Below are 18,010 nucleotides of genomic sequence, written 5' to 3' on the forward strand. Positions count from 1 at the left end.
CCCTGTAGTGGGACGTTGCAACTTCAAAACCCGTTGAATAATAACTGTTGGGGGTCTGAACTCTAGATCCCATAACCGTGTCGTTTGCATAAAGCTTGATGTGATTATAACGATGACGATCATCATCTGAATCGAGACATGTCAGACACTTTTTTTTTTGTTTAGTTTCTCGTTAAGAATGGCATATAAGCGGACACAACAGGAGTAATTAAAGTATCCGTGTGACATAAGATGAACATAGAGGTCCGTGTAACCTAATCCCTCTCACTGAAAGGGAGAAAAAGGTGACTGTATTCAACGCTTCTGCAAATCCTGTTTATAAGTTGAATTATGATACATCTTTTTAAAGGATGAAATTTTCATTCTTATTCAATGGCACTCATGATGTAGCGGAAAACATGCACAGATCACATGATCTTAAACGATTTGCTCAGCTCCAGATACCATTTGTACGTATGTGCCTGCGCAAAATTGATTCCATTATCACTGAACTTCGAAAAGGTCCGTCCAGTAAAGAGGAATGGAATAGCAAAACCAACCAGATTGAGATAATCGAATAACAAAAATTATAATTAAGAAAATGAAATGCTAAAAATGAATGTCCACTGATGAAGTGAAAAAAGAAGAAGAAAACCAAAAGAAAAAGAGAACCGAAGAGTGGCACCCCAAATTCGGTTGCCAGCCAAACCCACCGATTACCTTGTACATGACAGGGCAAGAAAGAATTGCACATCACACTGCGCAGATTTGCTAACACGCCTATCTATCCCGATTTCACTTCCCCATCTCAACTTTTTACAGGAATCCCCTACTCATCCAATCAACTAGTATCACATAACGACGTACACACCCTTCCCGGAGCAATGGAAAGATAATAATCGAGTGATACCTCGTTTATTGTGGAAGGATCATGCCGCAAGATGGCTGAATCCAACCTGAATCATCACCAAAAAGGATGAACCCAACCTGATTTCAGCATTGACGCTTGCTTCTTTCCATCCAGTCCACACCAATAAAATAGAGATATACATGGGTCCACTGTTGGCTCTTCATCATCCGTCACCTGTTCACGTTGCAGTCATCCATGTACTGGTCATCTTCCTTCAGAAACCTTGTCCAATACCACTTGTACTGGTTGATACCCAGCTCAAGCCATGGCTTCATGTTGCCATTGTAATGCAGTACTGCAGCTTTATTGATGGTATCTCTATCTATACCGTATTGGTGACCAAGACCAGACAAAACCCATGAATCATCAAGGCTGTAGACCAAACCGTCAAATGTCACCAAACTTGCAGACAATGCTCCTGCTCTGAACAAAGGCCCATCATTTTTCTGCCGTTCATTTTTTAAAACAGAAGAGAGGAGAGTCAGACAGTATTTTGACTAATAGCAAGTAAAGAATAATAGAAAACTAGCATGAATTTTGTGATCAACAGAAATTAATAACTAAACAAATAGACAAATAAAAAAAATAAAGGCAACAGATTCTAATCTTTTTTAAAGAATATATGCTAACATAACTCCTCTCTGCATCATTTGACGAAGTCGAAACCAACATTTTTTCATAATAAAGTTGAAACCAACTTTTGGTCTATCAAACTGTTGGATTAGTTTTTCAACTTAAAAAAGATGCAAGAATTGAAAGCTACAAGGATAAGCCTTGCAGTACTTACTGTTTGGAGCCACTCCTGGTATTTCTGGAACAGATTTAGCTCTCTCCACTTCTCCAAATCAATTACATTGAGTCCTGACATCCACACACAGCCATCACCATTCAAAGTTTCTGTATTCAAGTATCCCCTAAGGTGACCAAGCTTTACTCTGCAAAACTCCGATGCACCAATCACTTTCCCTTCCAGGTCAATATTCCACAGAGGTGAAAGGTCTCTCTGAACAACTACATCATCATCCAAGACAACCACCTTTTTTAATTTGCTTAAAATTTCTGGGAGATAAAAGTGTGCTTGGCTAAACACAGACAAGTATTCGGTTCTCCTGGGGGCGACCAAGGCACGCTCGCCACTTCCAATGGTAACACGGAACTCCTCTGACCCACTCAGATGCAACATGTTAGAAGGGTCGGTAGTGATATATTTCAGCTTATAATCATCTATGTTTTCGACGTGAATGGTTGCCAACTCATAATGATTCTTTAAAAACCAGTGCTTCATAGAAAAGTAATTTTCCATGTCTGTAAGCAGATGAAAAACCATCTTATCATTTTCCTGTGTCACAGAAGAATAATTCAAGGTTCAGTCTAGCTTAACAAAAAGACAGGGAAATGAACCCATTGATGCATTAAATCAATATACCTTAGCATTTGTTACAGTTGAGTTAATGACAACCGATGATGCAAGTATGTTTTTGGAGAAAATAACATAGTGATGAAGACCTGAGACATCAGAATGGTCAATCTGAGATGACACAGCATGATCTGCATGAGATCTGAAAAATTCCACGGTCAATCTCATTGACAAACAGTGATGACTTTTAGGCATGGTCTGTACACCAAGATGATACAAAAATGCACTCTGGCGCCTGTGAAAGAGAGCTTCATCCTTAGTCATATCTAGTATTTGTGCCAACTTCTTGTCCACATTATAACAGCCCACGTGCTCGGATTCAGCTTTGGCTATTGCAGCTCCCATGTTCTGTAACTTCTGCTCGACACTGAGACGGATTGACCATGACATTTTATACTCTCAGTCAGAACTAGTACAGAAAAATATTCATTGTTGACTAAAGAATTGCACAATTAAACTAGTAAAAAAGAATATTATTCTAAAAGCATTCATACTGGTATCATCATAGTGCCAACTGGAAATAAGAGAGAAACTTATGCGAATCAGATCAGTGTAAAAGGGCCAGCTGCTCAAATCCAATCATGAGCTGGAAAAGCCTCCATTCAAGCAACCAAACCCACTATCATGTGTATGAAAAAACAACACTTTTATGATATTCAACAGTTAGAGTGGAAAAGCAGCTCAGATGGATTGTTCAGTGGTGCCCATTAGAAGAAGAAGACTTCCCTCTTATTTTTTTGGACAAATGATTCATCACCATGACAGCTCAAGGCCAAGGCAATGGAAGTTCAGGTCAGAGTAGAAAAGCTCGCTTTCTAAGAAGCTAGAGCCAGAAGTGGGAAGCAAGACAGTTCTGTGAAGTCAGAAAGCATTGAGGAAGCATGATTGCAATTGATATGGGTACACAATTTCCTATAATTGGATCTTGTGAGCCCTAGCAGTTGGAATCATGTTGCCCAAGAGTGGAAGAATGAGAACTGCAACTGGTTGAGAAGTGTGATTTGTATCTATTGCTGTCTATGAAAGCAATGTCAATGCCTTTTTTTGTCAATGAAATGATTTAGTGACATACTTTACATATAATTCTCTTCTTATAAAACATTATCCTTTTTCATCTCCCACCATTTCCAGTTGAATCCCATTTCTTTGCTAAATTAATCCTCACACGCATTGCTGCCTGCTTCCCGGATCCTCTCAGAACTTAAAAGGACATGACTTCCCTGTTAAAATGTAAACAGCACATATATAATAATATTATTATATATTTTTGTATTTATACTTTTTAATTTTTTTGTAATCTTTCTTTTTGTTTTTGGTATCTAGTTCTATTAGAACTAGATACATCTAGCTTGGTCAAGTTCCGTTTGGAACCTGACCAACTTTCTAGCTGTTGGAACTAGTCCAACGGCTGGAATTCTAAACGTTGGACTAGTTCCAACATCTAGAAAGGGAGAGCTCCTTATGAGCTCTCCTTAATACTCTTGTATAAATAGGGGTGCATCCCCTTGTATAATTCATTCCTCTAAATGCTTTTTAAGCATTTTGCTCTCATAAATAAAGTGTTATTTATTTTTATGCTTTTTCATTTATACCCTTTTATGGGTCTTGTCTAAAGTATCTTTTAGATACTTCCTTTTGAGTAGATTCAAGTGCATTCGTGGAGCCTACCATTTCATTACATGGTATCAAAGCTATGGAACTCTTAGATCTTGAAAAACTCTGGCCTCGATTTCCGTGCCTCTTGTGTAAAGGTGTGTTATCACCTTGTTCTTACAAAAAGTGTTTCGTCACTTGCAAAGGAATGTTTCATCACTTGCCAAAAGAGTATTTTATCACTCTTCTATCGACTACAAGAGGACTTGAGCAACAACATTGTATTGTATCCCTTTATCTCTTTTTCTCTATTTTCCTTTTTTTTCTTCTCCTTACTATCTTCTTTACACCCTTGTAAATGATGGATGACCATGATAAGGTCACCATCATACCCATGAAGTTGAATGATACTAATTATGTGATGTGGCCTTCAATTATGAAGCACCACATATGAGGAAAAGGCTTATGGAGAATAGTGGATGGTTCCGATTCGGAACCTAAACTATCTCTCACCCAAAAAAAGGGTGATAAGGAAGTCCATCTAACGAAAGAGGAGAAGACTAAGGCTCTAGCCTCTTATGAAAAGAAATGGGAAGAATGGAGGATGGAGCATGCAAAGATAATATCGTGGTTTATTAATACCGTAGATATTAAAAAATGTTCTAGTCTCGTTAAATTTGAACATGTCGATAAGGTATGGGAATACCTCAAAAATATGTATTCCCTTAAAGATATTGCCCATGTGTGCAATCTTCAAGAAAAAGTTCGGACATTAACTCAAAATGACAAAACTATTCGTGAATATTATAATGAGTTGTCCGAACCTTGGAAAGAGTTGGCTATTCTAGAGCCAAAACGGCATTGCGCCGAAGATATCGAGCTTCATCCAAAACAACTATATATGGAACACTTTTACCAATTTGTGAATGGATTAAGGCCGAAATTTGAATCCACCAAATCGGCTTTACTTCATCGTGGTAAAATCCCTACTATTGTGGATACTATTGAAGAACTAACTATGGAGGAAAATCGTCTTAGAAAGAGTACTCCAAAAGTTGATGATTCAGTTCTAGCTGTGTTTAGACCAGGGAATCATACTTACTTATAGGCCGCCTCATTTTGGGAGACAGAGTGGTGAGTTTGACAAAAGAAAAGTTATTTGTCACCACTGTCATGAACCGAGGCACTATAGGCCTCAATGTCTGAAGCTAAAAAGGAGAGACGAAAAGAGGGTTGCATATGTTGAAACCGAGCCAAAAGATCAAGATGCACCTGTTTTCATGGCTCAACTGATGGAGATTCTTCAACCTCTTCTCAAAGGCGTATCTTCTTCGACTGAAGCCTCAACTGGAGCGGCAATTGTATCTGTATCCAATCCAAGTAACTTTCCTTGGCTCTTAGATTCTGGTGCTTCATTTCATATGACCTCAAATGCTAAATGTTTATCCGAATATCTTGAAAATAACTCAAGTATATCAAAAGTCTTTACAGCAAATGAACATCTATTTAAATAAAAGGAATAGGATGTTTTGAAAGTTTTCAAAAATCCAAAACTTTTTGTATTCCATAAGTTAGATATATCCCAAAATTGAATTTAAACATTTTATCTGTTTCATAAATTTCTGATTATGGATATAATATATCCTTCTCTTCTGATGGTTGCTGGATACAGGATCGCCAGTCAGGGAAGCTGGTTGGGGAAGGCCATAGAGAAAGACAACTATATTACATGGACTTTTTGGAACTACTAAAGAATGTATTTTGTTTAAATGTTCAGAAATTAGAAACAGAATTATGGCACAAAAGACTTGGTCATCCTCATATGTCAAAAATCCAATACTTCCCAAGTTTGGGAAAATTTTGTAAATCTGAAAATTTTGCTTGTAAAGACTGCATTCTTGGTAAAATGAAAAGATTACATTTTTCTAGTAGAACCTTTGTCTCTACAAAACCTTTTGAGTTAATACATTCGAACATTTGGGGACCTGCACCAGTTATCTCTAAAGGTGGTTATGCGTATTATGTCATCTTTGTTGATGACTTTTCTAGATACACTTGGATTTATTTTCTTAAACATAAATACAAAGTTTTTGCTCACTTTCAAATATTTCATAAAATGGTCACAAACAAACTTCAAAGTAATATTTTTATTTTTTTCACTGATTAAGGGGAGAATTTATGTCTGGAGAATTTTAAAACTATCTTAATCTATATGACATTACTCATCAACGATCATGCTCACACACCCCTCAACAAAATAGTCTTGCGGAACACAAGCATCACCACATTATATAAACCACTCGGACTTTGCTAATTGCAAGACAAGTTCCAAAAGGTTTTTGGGAAGAAGCCGCTCTAACTGCCACCTATCTCATCAATAGAATGCCAACTTCTTCATTAAAAAATATATCTCCAATTGAAAAACTTTATGATTTAACTCCAGACTACTCTAAATTAAGAGTTTTTTATTGCAAATGTTTTATATTTACAAACAAAAATGATAAATTCTCCCCTCGTGCAATCCCATGTGTCTTTTTAGGATATGCTAAAAATAAAAAAGGCTATGGGTGCTATGATCTTCAAAATGGCAAATTATATGTATCAAGAAATGTGTCTTTTCTAAAAAAAGAAGGGTTTTTTTAAAGTGAAAAATCCAAAGATATTACTGAATATTCCTTTTTAATCGATTTAACTTCAAAATTCAATGAAGAGGATTTTGAATATAACTTTGACAGTGATCAAAGTCCTATTATTTTTTAAAATGATAGCGAAGACCAAACCAGTAGAGATGTTGGTCTGCAATATTCAAGACGAAGAGTTGGAGAGCAACACGCACCATGTGCATTAGAAAGGTTTTCTGAAGTTCCCCCTCGTAGGACTTCTAGAATTTCTCGACCTCCCAAAAAATTGTCTCTTACGAATCTTTTTCACCCTCGTATAGGGCAGCCCCTGCATTAATCTAATCCTATGTTGAACCTTCCTCCTATTCTGAAGCCAAAAACCATAAAGAATGGGTTGAAGCTATGAAAATAGAATTGGATACATTAGAGAAGGCCAACACTTGGTCTATTCAAGACTTTCCTCTCGGAAAGAAACCTATAAGTTGTAGATGAGTCTATAAAGTCAAAACCAAAAGTGATGAGACCCTAGAAAGATATAAGGCACGACTCGCAGCCAAAGGTTATGCTCAAGAGTATGACATTGACTACAAAGAAACCTTTGCCCCTATGGCCCGTATAACCACTGTTAGAACTTTAATTGCTTTGGCTTCTATCAAAAAATGGCCCATATTTCAAATGGATGTCAAAAATATTTTCTTAAATGGGAGTCTTGTTGAAAAAGTCTACATGGAAGCTCCGCCTTGTATTAATATTCCTAAGGGTAAAACACTTTGTCTTGAGAAGGGCCTTTATGGCTTCAAACAGGCACCAAAAGCCTGGTATGACAGATTTAGTCATGTTATGATTGATATTGGATTTCATTCTTGTTTGACTGACACTGCCTTGTTTATTAAGCAATCTGATGCAGGTATCATCATACTTCTTCTTTATGTAGATGATATGATGATCACGCCACAAACAGGGAGTTACCAATACCAAAACTCTTCCTAAAACTCATTTTGAAATGTCTGATTTAGGATTATTGAGATACTTTATAGGAATAGAAGTTGCTTATTCCCCTCGTGGATATTTGATATCTCAATCTAAATTTGTTTTTTATATTATTTCCAGGTTTGGCATTACAGATGATAAGAAGGTAGACACTCCAGAAGTGGTCAATGTTAAAATGAAAATTGATGATGGAGAACATCTTGATGATCCCACTCTGTTCAAACAACTTGTTGGAGCACTTTCCTACAAGGTTTTAAAACCCGTGACTCGGAACTCAACTCGTTCTTTATTGACTCGTGACTCGGCGGGTCAACTCGGTGACTCGAACCGGGTTTTGTTAACTTTTGATTTTAAAAGAAAAACAATATATAATTTGTCTGAAACCATGTTTTTGAGTAAACATAGTCTTCAAATGTCTGTAAGAATATAAAAACAACTGCAAAGAGCTATAGAGGTTTGCTTGAATAATTGAATTTGATATCTATACAAGCACTTTGACAGTCAATTTGTCATGTGCCACTGAAATCTGGGAGTTTAAAGATTAAAAGTTTATTAGATGTAGAACAGTTGGCCACGACTAGCAAAAATTCATTAATTTTGCTAGTTTAAGTCCAGACTCCCAAACCATTTCATCAGCTTGCAGAAAGTACTAGACTCTTTTAGCCTTACTCAAGACCTGGTTCTCCATTTCAACAGTTTATCTGATTTTTCATATCAATCCTAATTTTGAGGTAAACAAGGTCTGAAACTGCAAAATAGACCATTTTTTATTTGACAAAAGCAAATGCATACAAAAATCCCCTGGTTTTGCCAATAGAGTAAGTTTTTCAATGTATGTTTTTACACAGTCAATTGTACATACAATCTATTAGAACACAATTTTTTTTTTAAAATAGTTTGTCAACATGTAAGCAAGTTTCTCAAGGGCTTCACAAATCAATGGCCTACAATATGCCAAAATTTCATGACTCAAAAAAACATATTTTTACATAAAAAAATATGATAAAGGTGTGATTCCTAGCAAATAAACCATGTTGAACACATATATGAGGTCAGATTGCTTAGATACAACTTGCACCTATGATTTTTCAACTAGATTGTACAGACAGTAAACAGTAGACTGCATATATGTATATATATCATTACCATTTGAAACTCAAAAAACAAATTTCAAACATCCCAGAACTCGCCCGAGTCAGGCCGAGTCAAGCCGAGTCAGGCCGAGTCAAGCCCGAGTTTTGGCAAACCGAGTTTGCCCTGCCGGGTTGACTCGCTGGAGGGCCGAGCCGAGCCGAGTCAGCCAAGTCAACGAGTTGACTCGGCGAGTTTTAAAACACTGCTTTCTTATCTCTCCATCACTCGGCCAGACATAGCACATATACATATTGTACACACAGCTAGCCAATTTCAATATGCTCCCACTTCTATTCACATGGGAGCGGTTTTACGTATTATTAGATATTTAAAGAGTTCTCTCTCACGAAAACTCTTCTTGTCTGCATCGTCACCATTAGATTTAATTACTTATACTGATGTTGCCTGGGGAGGCGATCCTAATAATAGGCATTTAACCACTGGTTTCTGTGTATTTTTAAGTGAATCTCTAATATCATGGAGGTGCAAGAAGCAACAGAAGGTTTCTCTTTCCTCCACTTAAGCTGAATATAGAGCTATGGCAACCATCACAATGGAAGTTGTTTGGCTCAGGAGACTGCTCGCTGATATGGGAGTTGGAGCAACACAGGTCTCACGAATGTGTTGTGACAACAAGAGTGCAATCTACATCGAAAGCAACCAGACTTTCCATGAGCGCACAAAACACATTGAGATGGATTGTCACTATGTCAGAGAGGAGTACTTGCATGGAACCATTGATCTGCCATATGTGACGTCAGAATACTAATTAGCAGACTTTTTCACCAAGCCTCTAGTGGCTCCCAAATTTCACTTCCTCTTAGACAAACTTTCGATCATTGTACCGTAAGTTTGAGGGAGTGTTAAAATGTAAACACATATATAATATTATTATTATTATTATATTTTTTTATTTATACTTTTTTTTATTTTTTTGTAATCTTTATTTTTGTTTTGGAACTAGATACATACATCTAGTTTGGTCAGGTTCCGATTGGAACTTGTCCAACGGATAGAATTCTAGCCGTTGGACTAGTTCCAACCTATGTCACACGGACTCGGGTAGGGGGTCGACGCACCCACGTCGACACGCCCCGACACGAGTGCGGACACAGGTGCGACTTCGGACACGGGGCAAACATGGTCAACCAAGTGTCGGACTCGATCAACGCATCGGGGCCGAGTCCGTCCACATTTTGGACTCGGTCAACTTTGATTGAGTCTATTTTTGTCTATTTTTTAGGGCAAAAAACTAAAAAAAATGTTTTTTTATATATTTTTTAATATATATATATATAGTCGTGTCCCTAATGGGCACAACTTTGACAGAGTTTTGTTATTGTTATATATATATATATATATATATATTTAAAAATATATATACATATATATATATATATATAAAAATAGCTGTGTCCCCGTATCCAAAAATTTTGAAATTGCGCCACACCCGTGTCGCACCCTCACCCATGTGACATAGGTTCCAACAGCTAGAAAGGGAGAGCTCCTTATGAACTCTCCTTAATACTCTTGTATAAATAGGGGTGCATCCCCTTGTGTAATTCATTCCTCTAAATGCTTTTTAAGCATTTTGCTCTCATAAATAAAGTGTTATTTATTTTTATGCTTTTTCATTTATTTTTATGGGTCTTGTCTAAAGTATCTTTTAGATACTTCCTTTTGAGTAGATTCAAGTGCATTCGTGGAGCCTACCATTTCATTACATTCTCACTTCCATGTTTCACTTCGCTAACTGTGGCCATGATTCATGATGTTTGGAGCAAGACTCTAGAATCTAGATACACACCCTTTCGAACTCTCCAAAGGGTGATGAACTTTATGTTGGAAAAAAAAAGTCCAAGAATTTTATGATTCAAGAATAAACTACAAAAAAGATACAAAACAACCAGGTTACAAGATCACAGAATAACATAGGTGAAATAAGCAGAAGTATCAATTTCAGCACACAGGTTTACCATATAAAATGATACACAGCTCAAGCAAAGAAGTGTGTGCTGTATCTAAAGGATTTTTTACCCAAAAAGCAATCAGAAATGTCCAAAGAAATGAAGTGAGGGAAAAAGATAACAAGTTTTAATTTCATAACCATAAAACAATTTGCTTATGGTACTAAAACAGATAATGGATGAAAATCATTCTATCAAATTCTGTTGTTCTGTATTTATGCTACGATCCTGTAAAAATACTTGGTAACCTATGTCACATAGGTGCAGATGCGGATGCGGGTGCGGATGTGGCACTTTAAAAAAACTTGGGTGTGGGGGTGCAGGGAGTGTGTGTGTGTGTATATATATATATATATATATAGGGGTGGCAATCGGGTTGGGTTGGCGGGTCATGTCGGCGGGTTGGCGGGTCAGCATACCTCAACACGAACGCGACCCGTTTATTAAACGGGTCGGCTGTGGCAAACACGAACCCGACCCATTTATTAAACGGGTAACCCGACACGACACGGTTAACCCATTTAACAAACGGGTCGGGTCGGGTAAACAGGTTGGCGGGTCGGTTCGTGTTAGCGGGCGGGTCGAGGTCAGGTAAACGGGTTGGCGGGCTGGTTGGCGAGTTGGGTTCGGGTAAACGGGTTGACCCGCCCGCCTAACCCGTTTATTAAACGGGTCAGCCGGGTTGGCGGGTTGGCATACCCCTAACACGAACCCGACCCGTTTAATAAACGGGTTAGGTGGGTCAACCCGTTTACGACACGAACCCGTTTAAGCCAAACCTGAACCCGCCTAAGAAACGGGTTGGCGGGTCGTGTCAGATTTTGCCACCCCTATATATATATATATATATATATATATATATATATATATACATATATATATAATTTTTAACAGTTTTAAGTTAACACTATGTGTATTTGTGTGTATTTATGTATTTATATATATAGATAAAAATGGACTTGATTAGGGTTAACTAAATCTACTTTTGGATAGAAATGGACCTCACTGTGGTTGACTTCACCTCACACAAAGGAAGTTGTGTCCAAGTGTCGCACATGCCTGGGTGCAGGTGCGGTGCCATGTTAGAAGAGTCTGTGCAGTGTTGTGAAAAGCGTTGAGGCGTAGCAAGGTGCTCTACCAAAAACCGAGGCGAGGCGTAAAGCGTAAGCCTCAAATTTTTTTTTTTGAAAACTTTAAAAAATTTATAAAAAATATCTAAAAATACAAATATATAAATAAATGCTTTATTGATGAAATAACAGCCAATAAGAAATAGAAAATCTCAAATAAGTACTAAAAAATATGAGATTAACATATAAAAGTGATGCAGGGCAGGACCCGACTGGGTCTGTACCTCGTGACCCCGATTTGACCTCGAAACCCGATCCACTCTAGAGAACGGATGATCCGATCGCAGGTAAGGTGACCCGAACATATTCCAGGCGAGCGCAAGTCCGAGCACCTCAAGTATTGCAGGATACAGGTTCGAGTCGCATCTCGGGTCCATAGTTGGACCCGAGACCCAAATCCATCAGAGGCCTTTAAAACCCCAACTTAGGGTTTCGTGCACGGCAAAGAAGAAAAGACAATCACAACTTTATGTTTTCTTTTTGTTCTTATTTCTTTCCCTGTTAATCGTTGTCATTAGTTTTCCATTGTTAAGCTAAGATTAGTGGATCGTTAATATTTCATTCAGTTGATTCCTTTGTTAAGTTAATTCTTATTGAAATAAAAGAAGACAAGGCATTCAGTTTACACCACCGAGTCGGTGGCCTGTTCTTTGTTTCAACTCTTGTTCCTTGCACACGCTGAAATCGGGGTTTTCTTTGAGCCGACCCCGAGCACCCAAGGAATCCGGCACCTTCGCTGCATCAAAGTGGTATCAGAGCAACAACATCTCCTCCGTCATCCGCGATATGGTTCAAGAGGCGAGGAGCGATCCGGCAAACGGAAACGAGCAGGAGGTTGCCGGCAGCGAGGATCCAATGCTGCGTATGATGGGAATGATGACTAGAATGGAGGAAAATATGTCGAGGATGAACAAAGAAATCGTGGGCATCTCAAAATGACTGGATGGGATGGAGACCCGACTAGTCGACCTCAAAACACAGGGAGAGGGGCGTGCAGCGTCGACCCAAACGTAGGGGGCAGATCAGGGTCGCCAGCCGATTCACGCTCAGCCTGTCCAAGATGAAGTTCCAATGTCGTCTCTCCCTCCCTATTTCGAGTGGCCTCCTCCACTCCATGCGAGCCAGAAGAACCACGCAGGTACGCCGCCTCCCCTGGGTGTTTCCCTTTCTCTGCAGCAAGCCCTTACGGTTGCACCACCGGCCGGACCTGCTCTGCAGGACCCAGCTTCATGCTAGGTCCTGCCGAAGGTCCATGCCCATGGCCGCGAGCTGCTGGAATGGTCCCATATGGTGGGTCGTGCCAGCAGGGTCCCAGAATCGCGCTGGGCCTGACTACCGATCGAGGCGCTACGACACGACCTGGGAAGGTAAAAATTTTCGAGGATCCTGCGTATGGAAGCAAGAAGATAGCAACCGACTGGCCAGGTCCAGACCCGAGTTCGCGAATACAGGGCCCGGGTTTCGGGGACCACCCTTTGGGTCCCCGGGAGCGGGTCCAAGTGTCGAACCCTCTAACCCGGCTTACCTTGTTGGGTTGGATTCGCGGGTCGCCCCGAATCTGACCCGACCCCTTAATTTTGACCCTCAAAACAGACCCCTTACCGACCCAAACCCATATCGGACCTGGACGGAGCTTCAGTTTGGATTTGACTCGGGTCAAGACCAGACCCATATTCATCTAGATCGTGGATCGAGTTCAAACCAAACCTTTTATCCCCACAACTCGATCCCCGATCCGACCTATCCAAATCTGGGTCTGACGCGTAGTCTAGGATTAGACCCGATCCAGATCCAATCGGGTGATTTGTCCCAATATTACACCACCCAATCCCGGTACCCTCACCAGTTCCAAACCTATAACCGAGTCTCGATCCAAAACCCAATCCCAAAACCAATCCACTACCCTTATCCTAACATAACCACTAATCCAGACCTATTTTACCCCATTCCTACCCACCTAGAGCCCGAGATCCGACAAACCTATCCACCCTACCTTGGACCCCCTGTCATCCCGATGCCACAACACCGGCCACAGATGGCTACCCTACACGGTCAAACCAGACAAAGGCAGACTCAGCAGGGACCAACGCAACTCGAGCGTCGACCAGCCTACGGAGTACGTCAGCACCGGCAGTCAGGCGAGCAAAATCGCGATAATGAAGCAGTGTGAGACGACGACACTTTCTGGAACGAGCATCCTGCAGGAATGGTGGAGGCCCGACAGCAGAGAGCACTAGAGCGCCCATGCACATACGGAGTAAAGCTGGAGCTTCCAAAATTCGCAGGTCGGTTCGATGCGGAGCAGTTCTTCGACTGGTCCTATGTCGTCCAGTTTTTCTTTGATTACCACGAGGTAGCTGAGCACCGTCGTGTCTCCCTAGCCTCCACTCGATTGAGAGGCCTAGCACAGACATGGTGGGTGGAGTTGCAGAGGTCGCGAGAGCTGCAGGGCCTAGAGCACGTGCGAACGTGGGAAGAGATGCAAAGGTTGATGCAATCAAAATTCGTGTCATCAGATCACGCCGAGCGAGCCTACAAAGAGTACCTCACCTTGCGTCAGGGCACCCGAACTATGGCGGAGTGCACTGATGAGTTTCATCGTCTTTCTCTACGAGTGCAGATTGAGGAAATTGCCCGCCAGCAGGTCACGAGGTACATTTCTGGTCTCCGTTCTACCATTTCTGATGACTTTATTTGCATCACAGTCGAATCAATAGATCAGGCAAGCAGTTATATCATGAATGTAGAGGAAATCTGAAAAGGAGGCAGCAATATCTGACCACCCGTAGTGACCAGTCTAGTCGACCCAAGTCGAGTTTCCCAACCAGGGGAGCGAGCTCTCCTAGGAAGGAGGACTCAAGGTCCACCCCTAGAGCTGACTCTAGCAAACCCGACCAATCTGGCCCCCGCTTACCACACCAGATCCAGAGCCAAACCCAGTGAACCTGTCATTCGTTGTTTTAGGTGTCAGGAGTTAGGTCATGTTGCATCCAAATGCCCCACCGTGAGCAAAAACACACATTTCGTCGAGGGCATTGTTGAGTAGGGTGGGTCGCCTATTGAGGGGGGTGACGAGAGGGAAGTTGTAGAGTTCGACGACAATGTCGAAAATCTGTTGTCTATCCGCCATGTGTTGACCACACCCCGAGAGTTGGCCCCATCGAGATGGCTGAGAAATAATATTTTTAGAACACGATGCAACTGTGAGGGTCACGCGTGTGATGTTATCATTGATACCGAAGCATGCGAGAATATGGTGTCCGAGAGTGTCGTGACTACCTTGAGCCTGAAAATAGAGAAATTGTCCCAACATTACAAGATGGCCTGGTTCAAGAAAGGAAATGAGGTTCCTATTACCCAGCGATGTTTAGTCTGGTTTTCCATGGGGGAGCATTACCATGATGAGGTGTGGTGTGATGTAGCCCCTATTCACACGTGTCACATCCTTCTGGGACGACCCTGGCAATTTGATCGCAAGACCATTCACGATGGCCGCAGGAACACGTACTCGTTCATATTCAAGGGTCAGAAGATAGTTCTTCTCCCCATTAAGGAGATCGGTTTTCCCACGGTAGATAAGCCTGAACGAGTTCCTCGACTTGCAGGTCTATCCTACCGGTCGTTCTTGGACTATTGTCGGGAGGATGGTTATTGTTATGCCCTTGTGGCTAAACCTTCAACGAATACGCCCGTGCCCGTTCCCGCGGGCGTCACTTCCCTCATTGACGAGTTTCGTGACATTATGCCAGAGGATCTCCCAGATGGTCTTCCTTCCACGCGGGTGGTGCAACATGCTATTGATTTTGTCCCTGGATCGAGTCTCCCTAACCTCCCCGCGTATCGCATGAATCCATCTGAGCATGCTGAGTTATTGAGGCAGGTTCAGGAATTGCTGCGAAAGGGCTTTATTCGTGAGAGTGTGAGCCCTTGCGTTGTGCATGCCCTGCTTACCCCTAAGAAAGATGGGTCCATGCGCATGTGTGTTGATAGTCGGGCAATCAACCGCATAACTGTCAAATACCGTTTTTCCATTCCTCGTTTGGATGATATGTTGTTTGGCGCTTCCGTTTTCTCTAAAATCGATTTAAAAAGCGGATATCACCAGATTTGTATCCGGGAGGGGGATGAGTGGAAAACGACGTTCAAGACACGTGTTTGATTGTATAAGTGGTTGGTCATGCCATTTGGGTTATTTAACGCACCAAGTACCTTCATGAATATGATGACTCAAGTGTTGCGTCCCTGTATAGGAAAGTTTGTCATTGTGTATTTTGATGATATACTGATTTATAGCTCGTCTGTGTTTGACCATCTGGGTCACCTGCGTCAGGTCTTAGAGATCTTAAGAAGCGAGAAGTTGTATGTCAATGCCAAAAAATGTGAGTTTCTGACATCCAGTGTCGTGTTCTTGGGATTTATTGTGTCATATGATAGAGTTAAGGCAAATCTCGCGAAAGTCCATGCGATCATAGATTGGCCTACCCCAAAGACTATAGGAGAGATCTGTAGTTTCCACGGGTTAGCCACTTTCTATCGTCGTTTCGTGCGAAATTTCAGCACCCCTCATGGCCCCTATCACAGAATGCCTTAAGGGTACTAGTTTCCACTGGATGCCTGTCGCGGGAAAGGCCTTTACGCTCATCAAAGAAAAAATGACTAGTGCCCCTATCCTTGCCCTTCCGGATTTCAATGCAGTCTTTGAGGTGGAGTGCGATGCCTCTAAAGTGGGGATTGGTGCCGTCTTAAGTCAGAACCGCAGACCCGTTGCTTTCTTTAGTGAAAAGCCGACTCAAGCCAGGTGCCAATATTCCACTTATGACGTGGAATTCTATGTCGTTGTTCAGGCTCTTTGTTATTGGAGGCATTATCTCATTTATAAGGAGTTTGTCTTGTACACTGATCATGAGGCTTTGAAGTACCTGAATAGTCAAAAAAAGTTGAGTGCTCGTCATGCCAAGTGGGTCAGCTTCTTGCAAGAGTACACCTTCATGATCCCCCATCAATCTGGTACTCTGAACAAGGTAGCTCACGCTCTTAGTAGGAAGAACAACCTTCTAATGACTATGACAGTGCAGGTCATTGGGTTCGAGCAGTGTAAGGAGTTGTACCCATCGGACCCTGACTTCCAGCAAGTCTGGGAAGGTTGCCTCTCCTCTCATCAAACAGCTGACCATCGTTTTAGTATACACAACGGTTATCTCTTTCGCGGTAATCAGTTGTGCATACCGGATTTCTCCCTTAGGCTTCAATTGATTTCCGAGTTACATGAGGGGGGACTAGCCGAGCACTTTGGGCATGATAAGACGTTTGCTCTGCTAGATGAACGATACTTTTGGCCCAAAATGCACAAAGATGTTGTCAAGTTCGTCCAGAGTTGTCGGGTGTGTGAAGCGTCTAAGGGTCATCGTCAAAATAGTGGTCTGTATACCCCATTACCCATCCTTGAGCGCCCGTGGGAGCATGTGTCCATGGATTTTGTCGTAGGTCTTCCCAAAACCCCGCGTCGTTTTGATTCAATTTTAGTCGTTGTTGACCGATTCTCCAAAATGGCTATTTTTGTCCCGTGTAAGCGAACCACCGACGCAATCATTAGTTGCCTCCTATTACTTCAAGGACGTCGCCCGTTTCCACGGCCTACCCCACACGATCACCTCAGATCGTGACATGCGTTTTATGAGCCATTTTTGGAAATCACTATGGGCTTTGTTGAAGACCAAACTCTAGTTCAGTAGTGCGTACCACCGATAGACCGACGGCCAAACCAAAGTTGTCAATCGCACCTTAGGGAACCTATTACGGAGTCTTGTAGGGGAAAATGTCAAAACTTGGGACTTAGTATTACCTCAAGCTAAGTTTGCATATAATAGTTTCATCAACCGGTCCACAGGCAGGTCCCCTTTCCAAGCGGTTTATGGTCGGACACCCACTCACGTAGTTGACTTAGCCCCGGTGACTATTGTCTCAGACCCAGCCCCGGATGCATTTGATGCCATTGAATACATGCGTGATATCCACAGGCAGGTCCGAACCAAGCTAGTTGAGAGCTATGATGACTACAAAGCTTTCGTAGACCAGGGTCGTCGTGATATCCAATTTCAAGTCGGTCAGTTAGTGTGGGTGTACCTGCGTCCTGAGCGTTTTCCAGTGGGTACCTATAGCAAATTGAGTCCTAAGAAGTACGGCCCTTTCAAGATTCTTCGCCGACTGGGACCGAATGCCTACCTCCTTGAGTTGCCTGCTGATTGGCATATCTCGCCCATCTTCAATGT

General features: G+C 41.5%; 1 protein-coding gene across 2 annotated transcripts in view; it reads right to left on the bottom strand.

Moving 5' to 3' along the window:
• Positions 1 to 543: 543 nt before the first annotated feature.
• Positions 544 to 18,010, bottom strand: part of LOC149833582 (putative galacturonosyltransferase 7) — a 28,044-nt gene continuing 10,577 nt past the window's right edge. For both annotated transcript variants that reach the window (XM_090010881.1, XM_090010880.1), the window contains exons 6-8: positions 2,316 to 2,673; positions 1,677 to 2,228; positions 544 to 1,335 (exon numbers count right to left, since the gene is read on the bottom strand). In XM_090010881.1, coding sequence (XP_089867007.1) covers positions 1,060 to 1,335; positions 1,677 to 2,228; positions 2,316 to 2,673 — 1,186 coding nt within the window. In that variant the 3' untranslated portion in view covers positions 544 to 1,059. The remainder of the gene's footprint in view (positions 1,336 to 1,676; positions 2,229 to 2,315; positions 2,674 to 18,010) is intronic.

This window comes from Nuphar pumila, chromosome 6 (genome assembly GCF_984573655.1).
Source record: "Nuphar pumila chromosome 6, dmNupPumi1.hap1.1, whole genome shotgun sequence".
Taxonomy (NCBI): domain Eukaryota; kingdom Viridiplantae; phylum Streptophyta; class Magnoliopsida; order Nymphaeales; family Nymphaeaceae; genus Nuphar; species Nuphar pumila.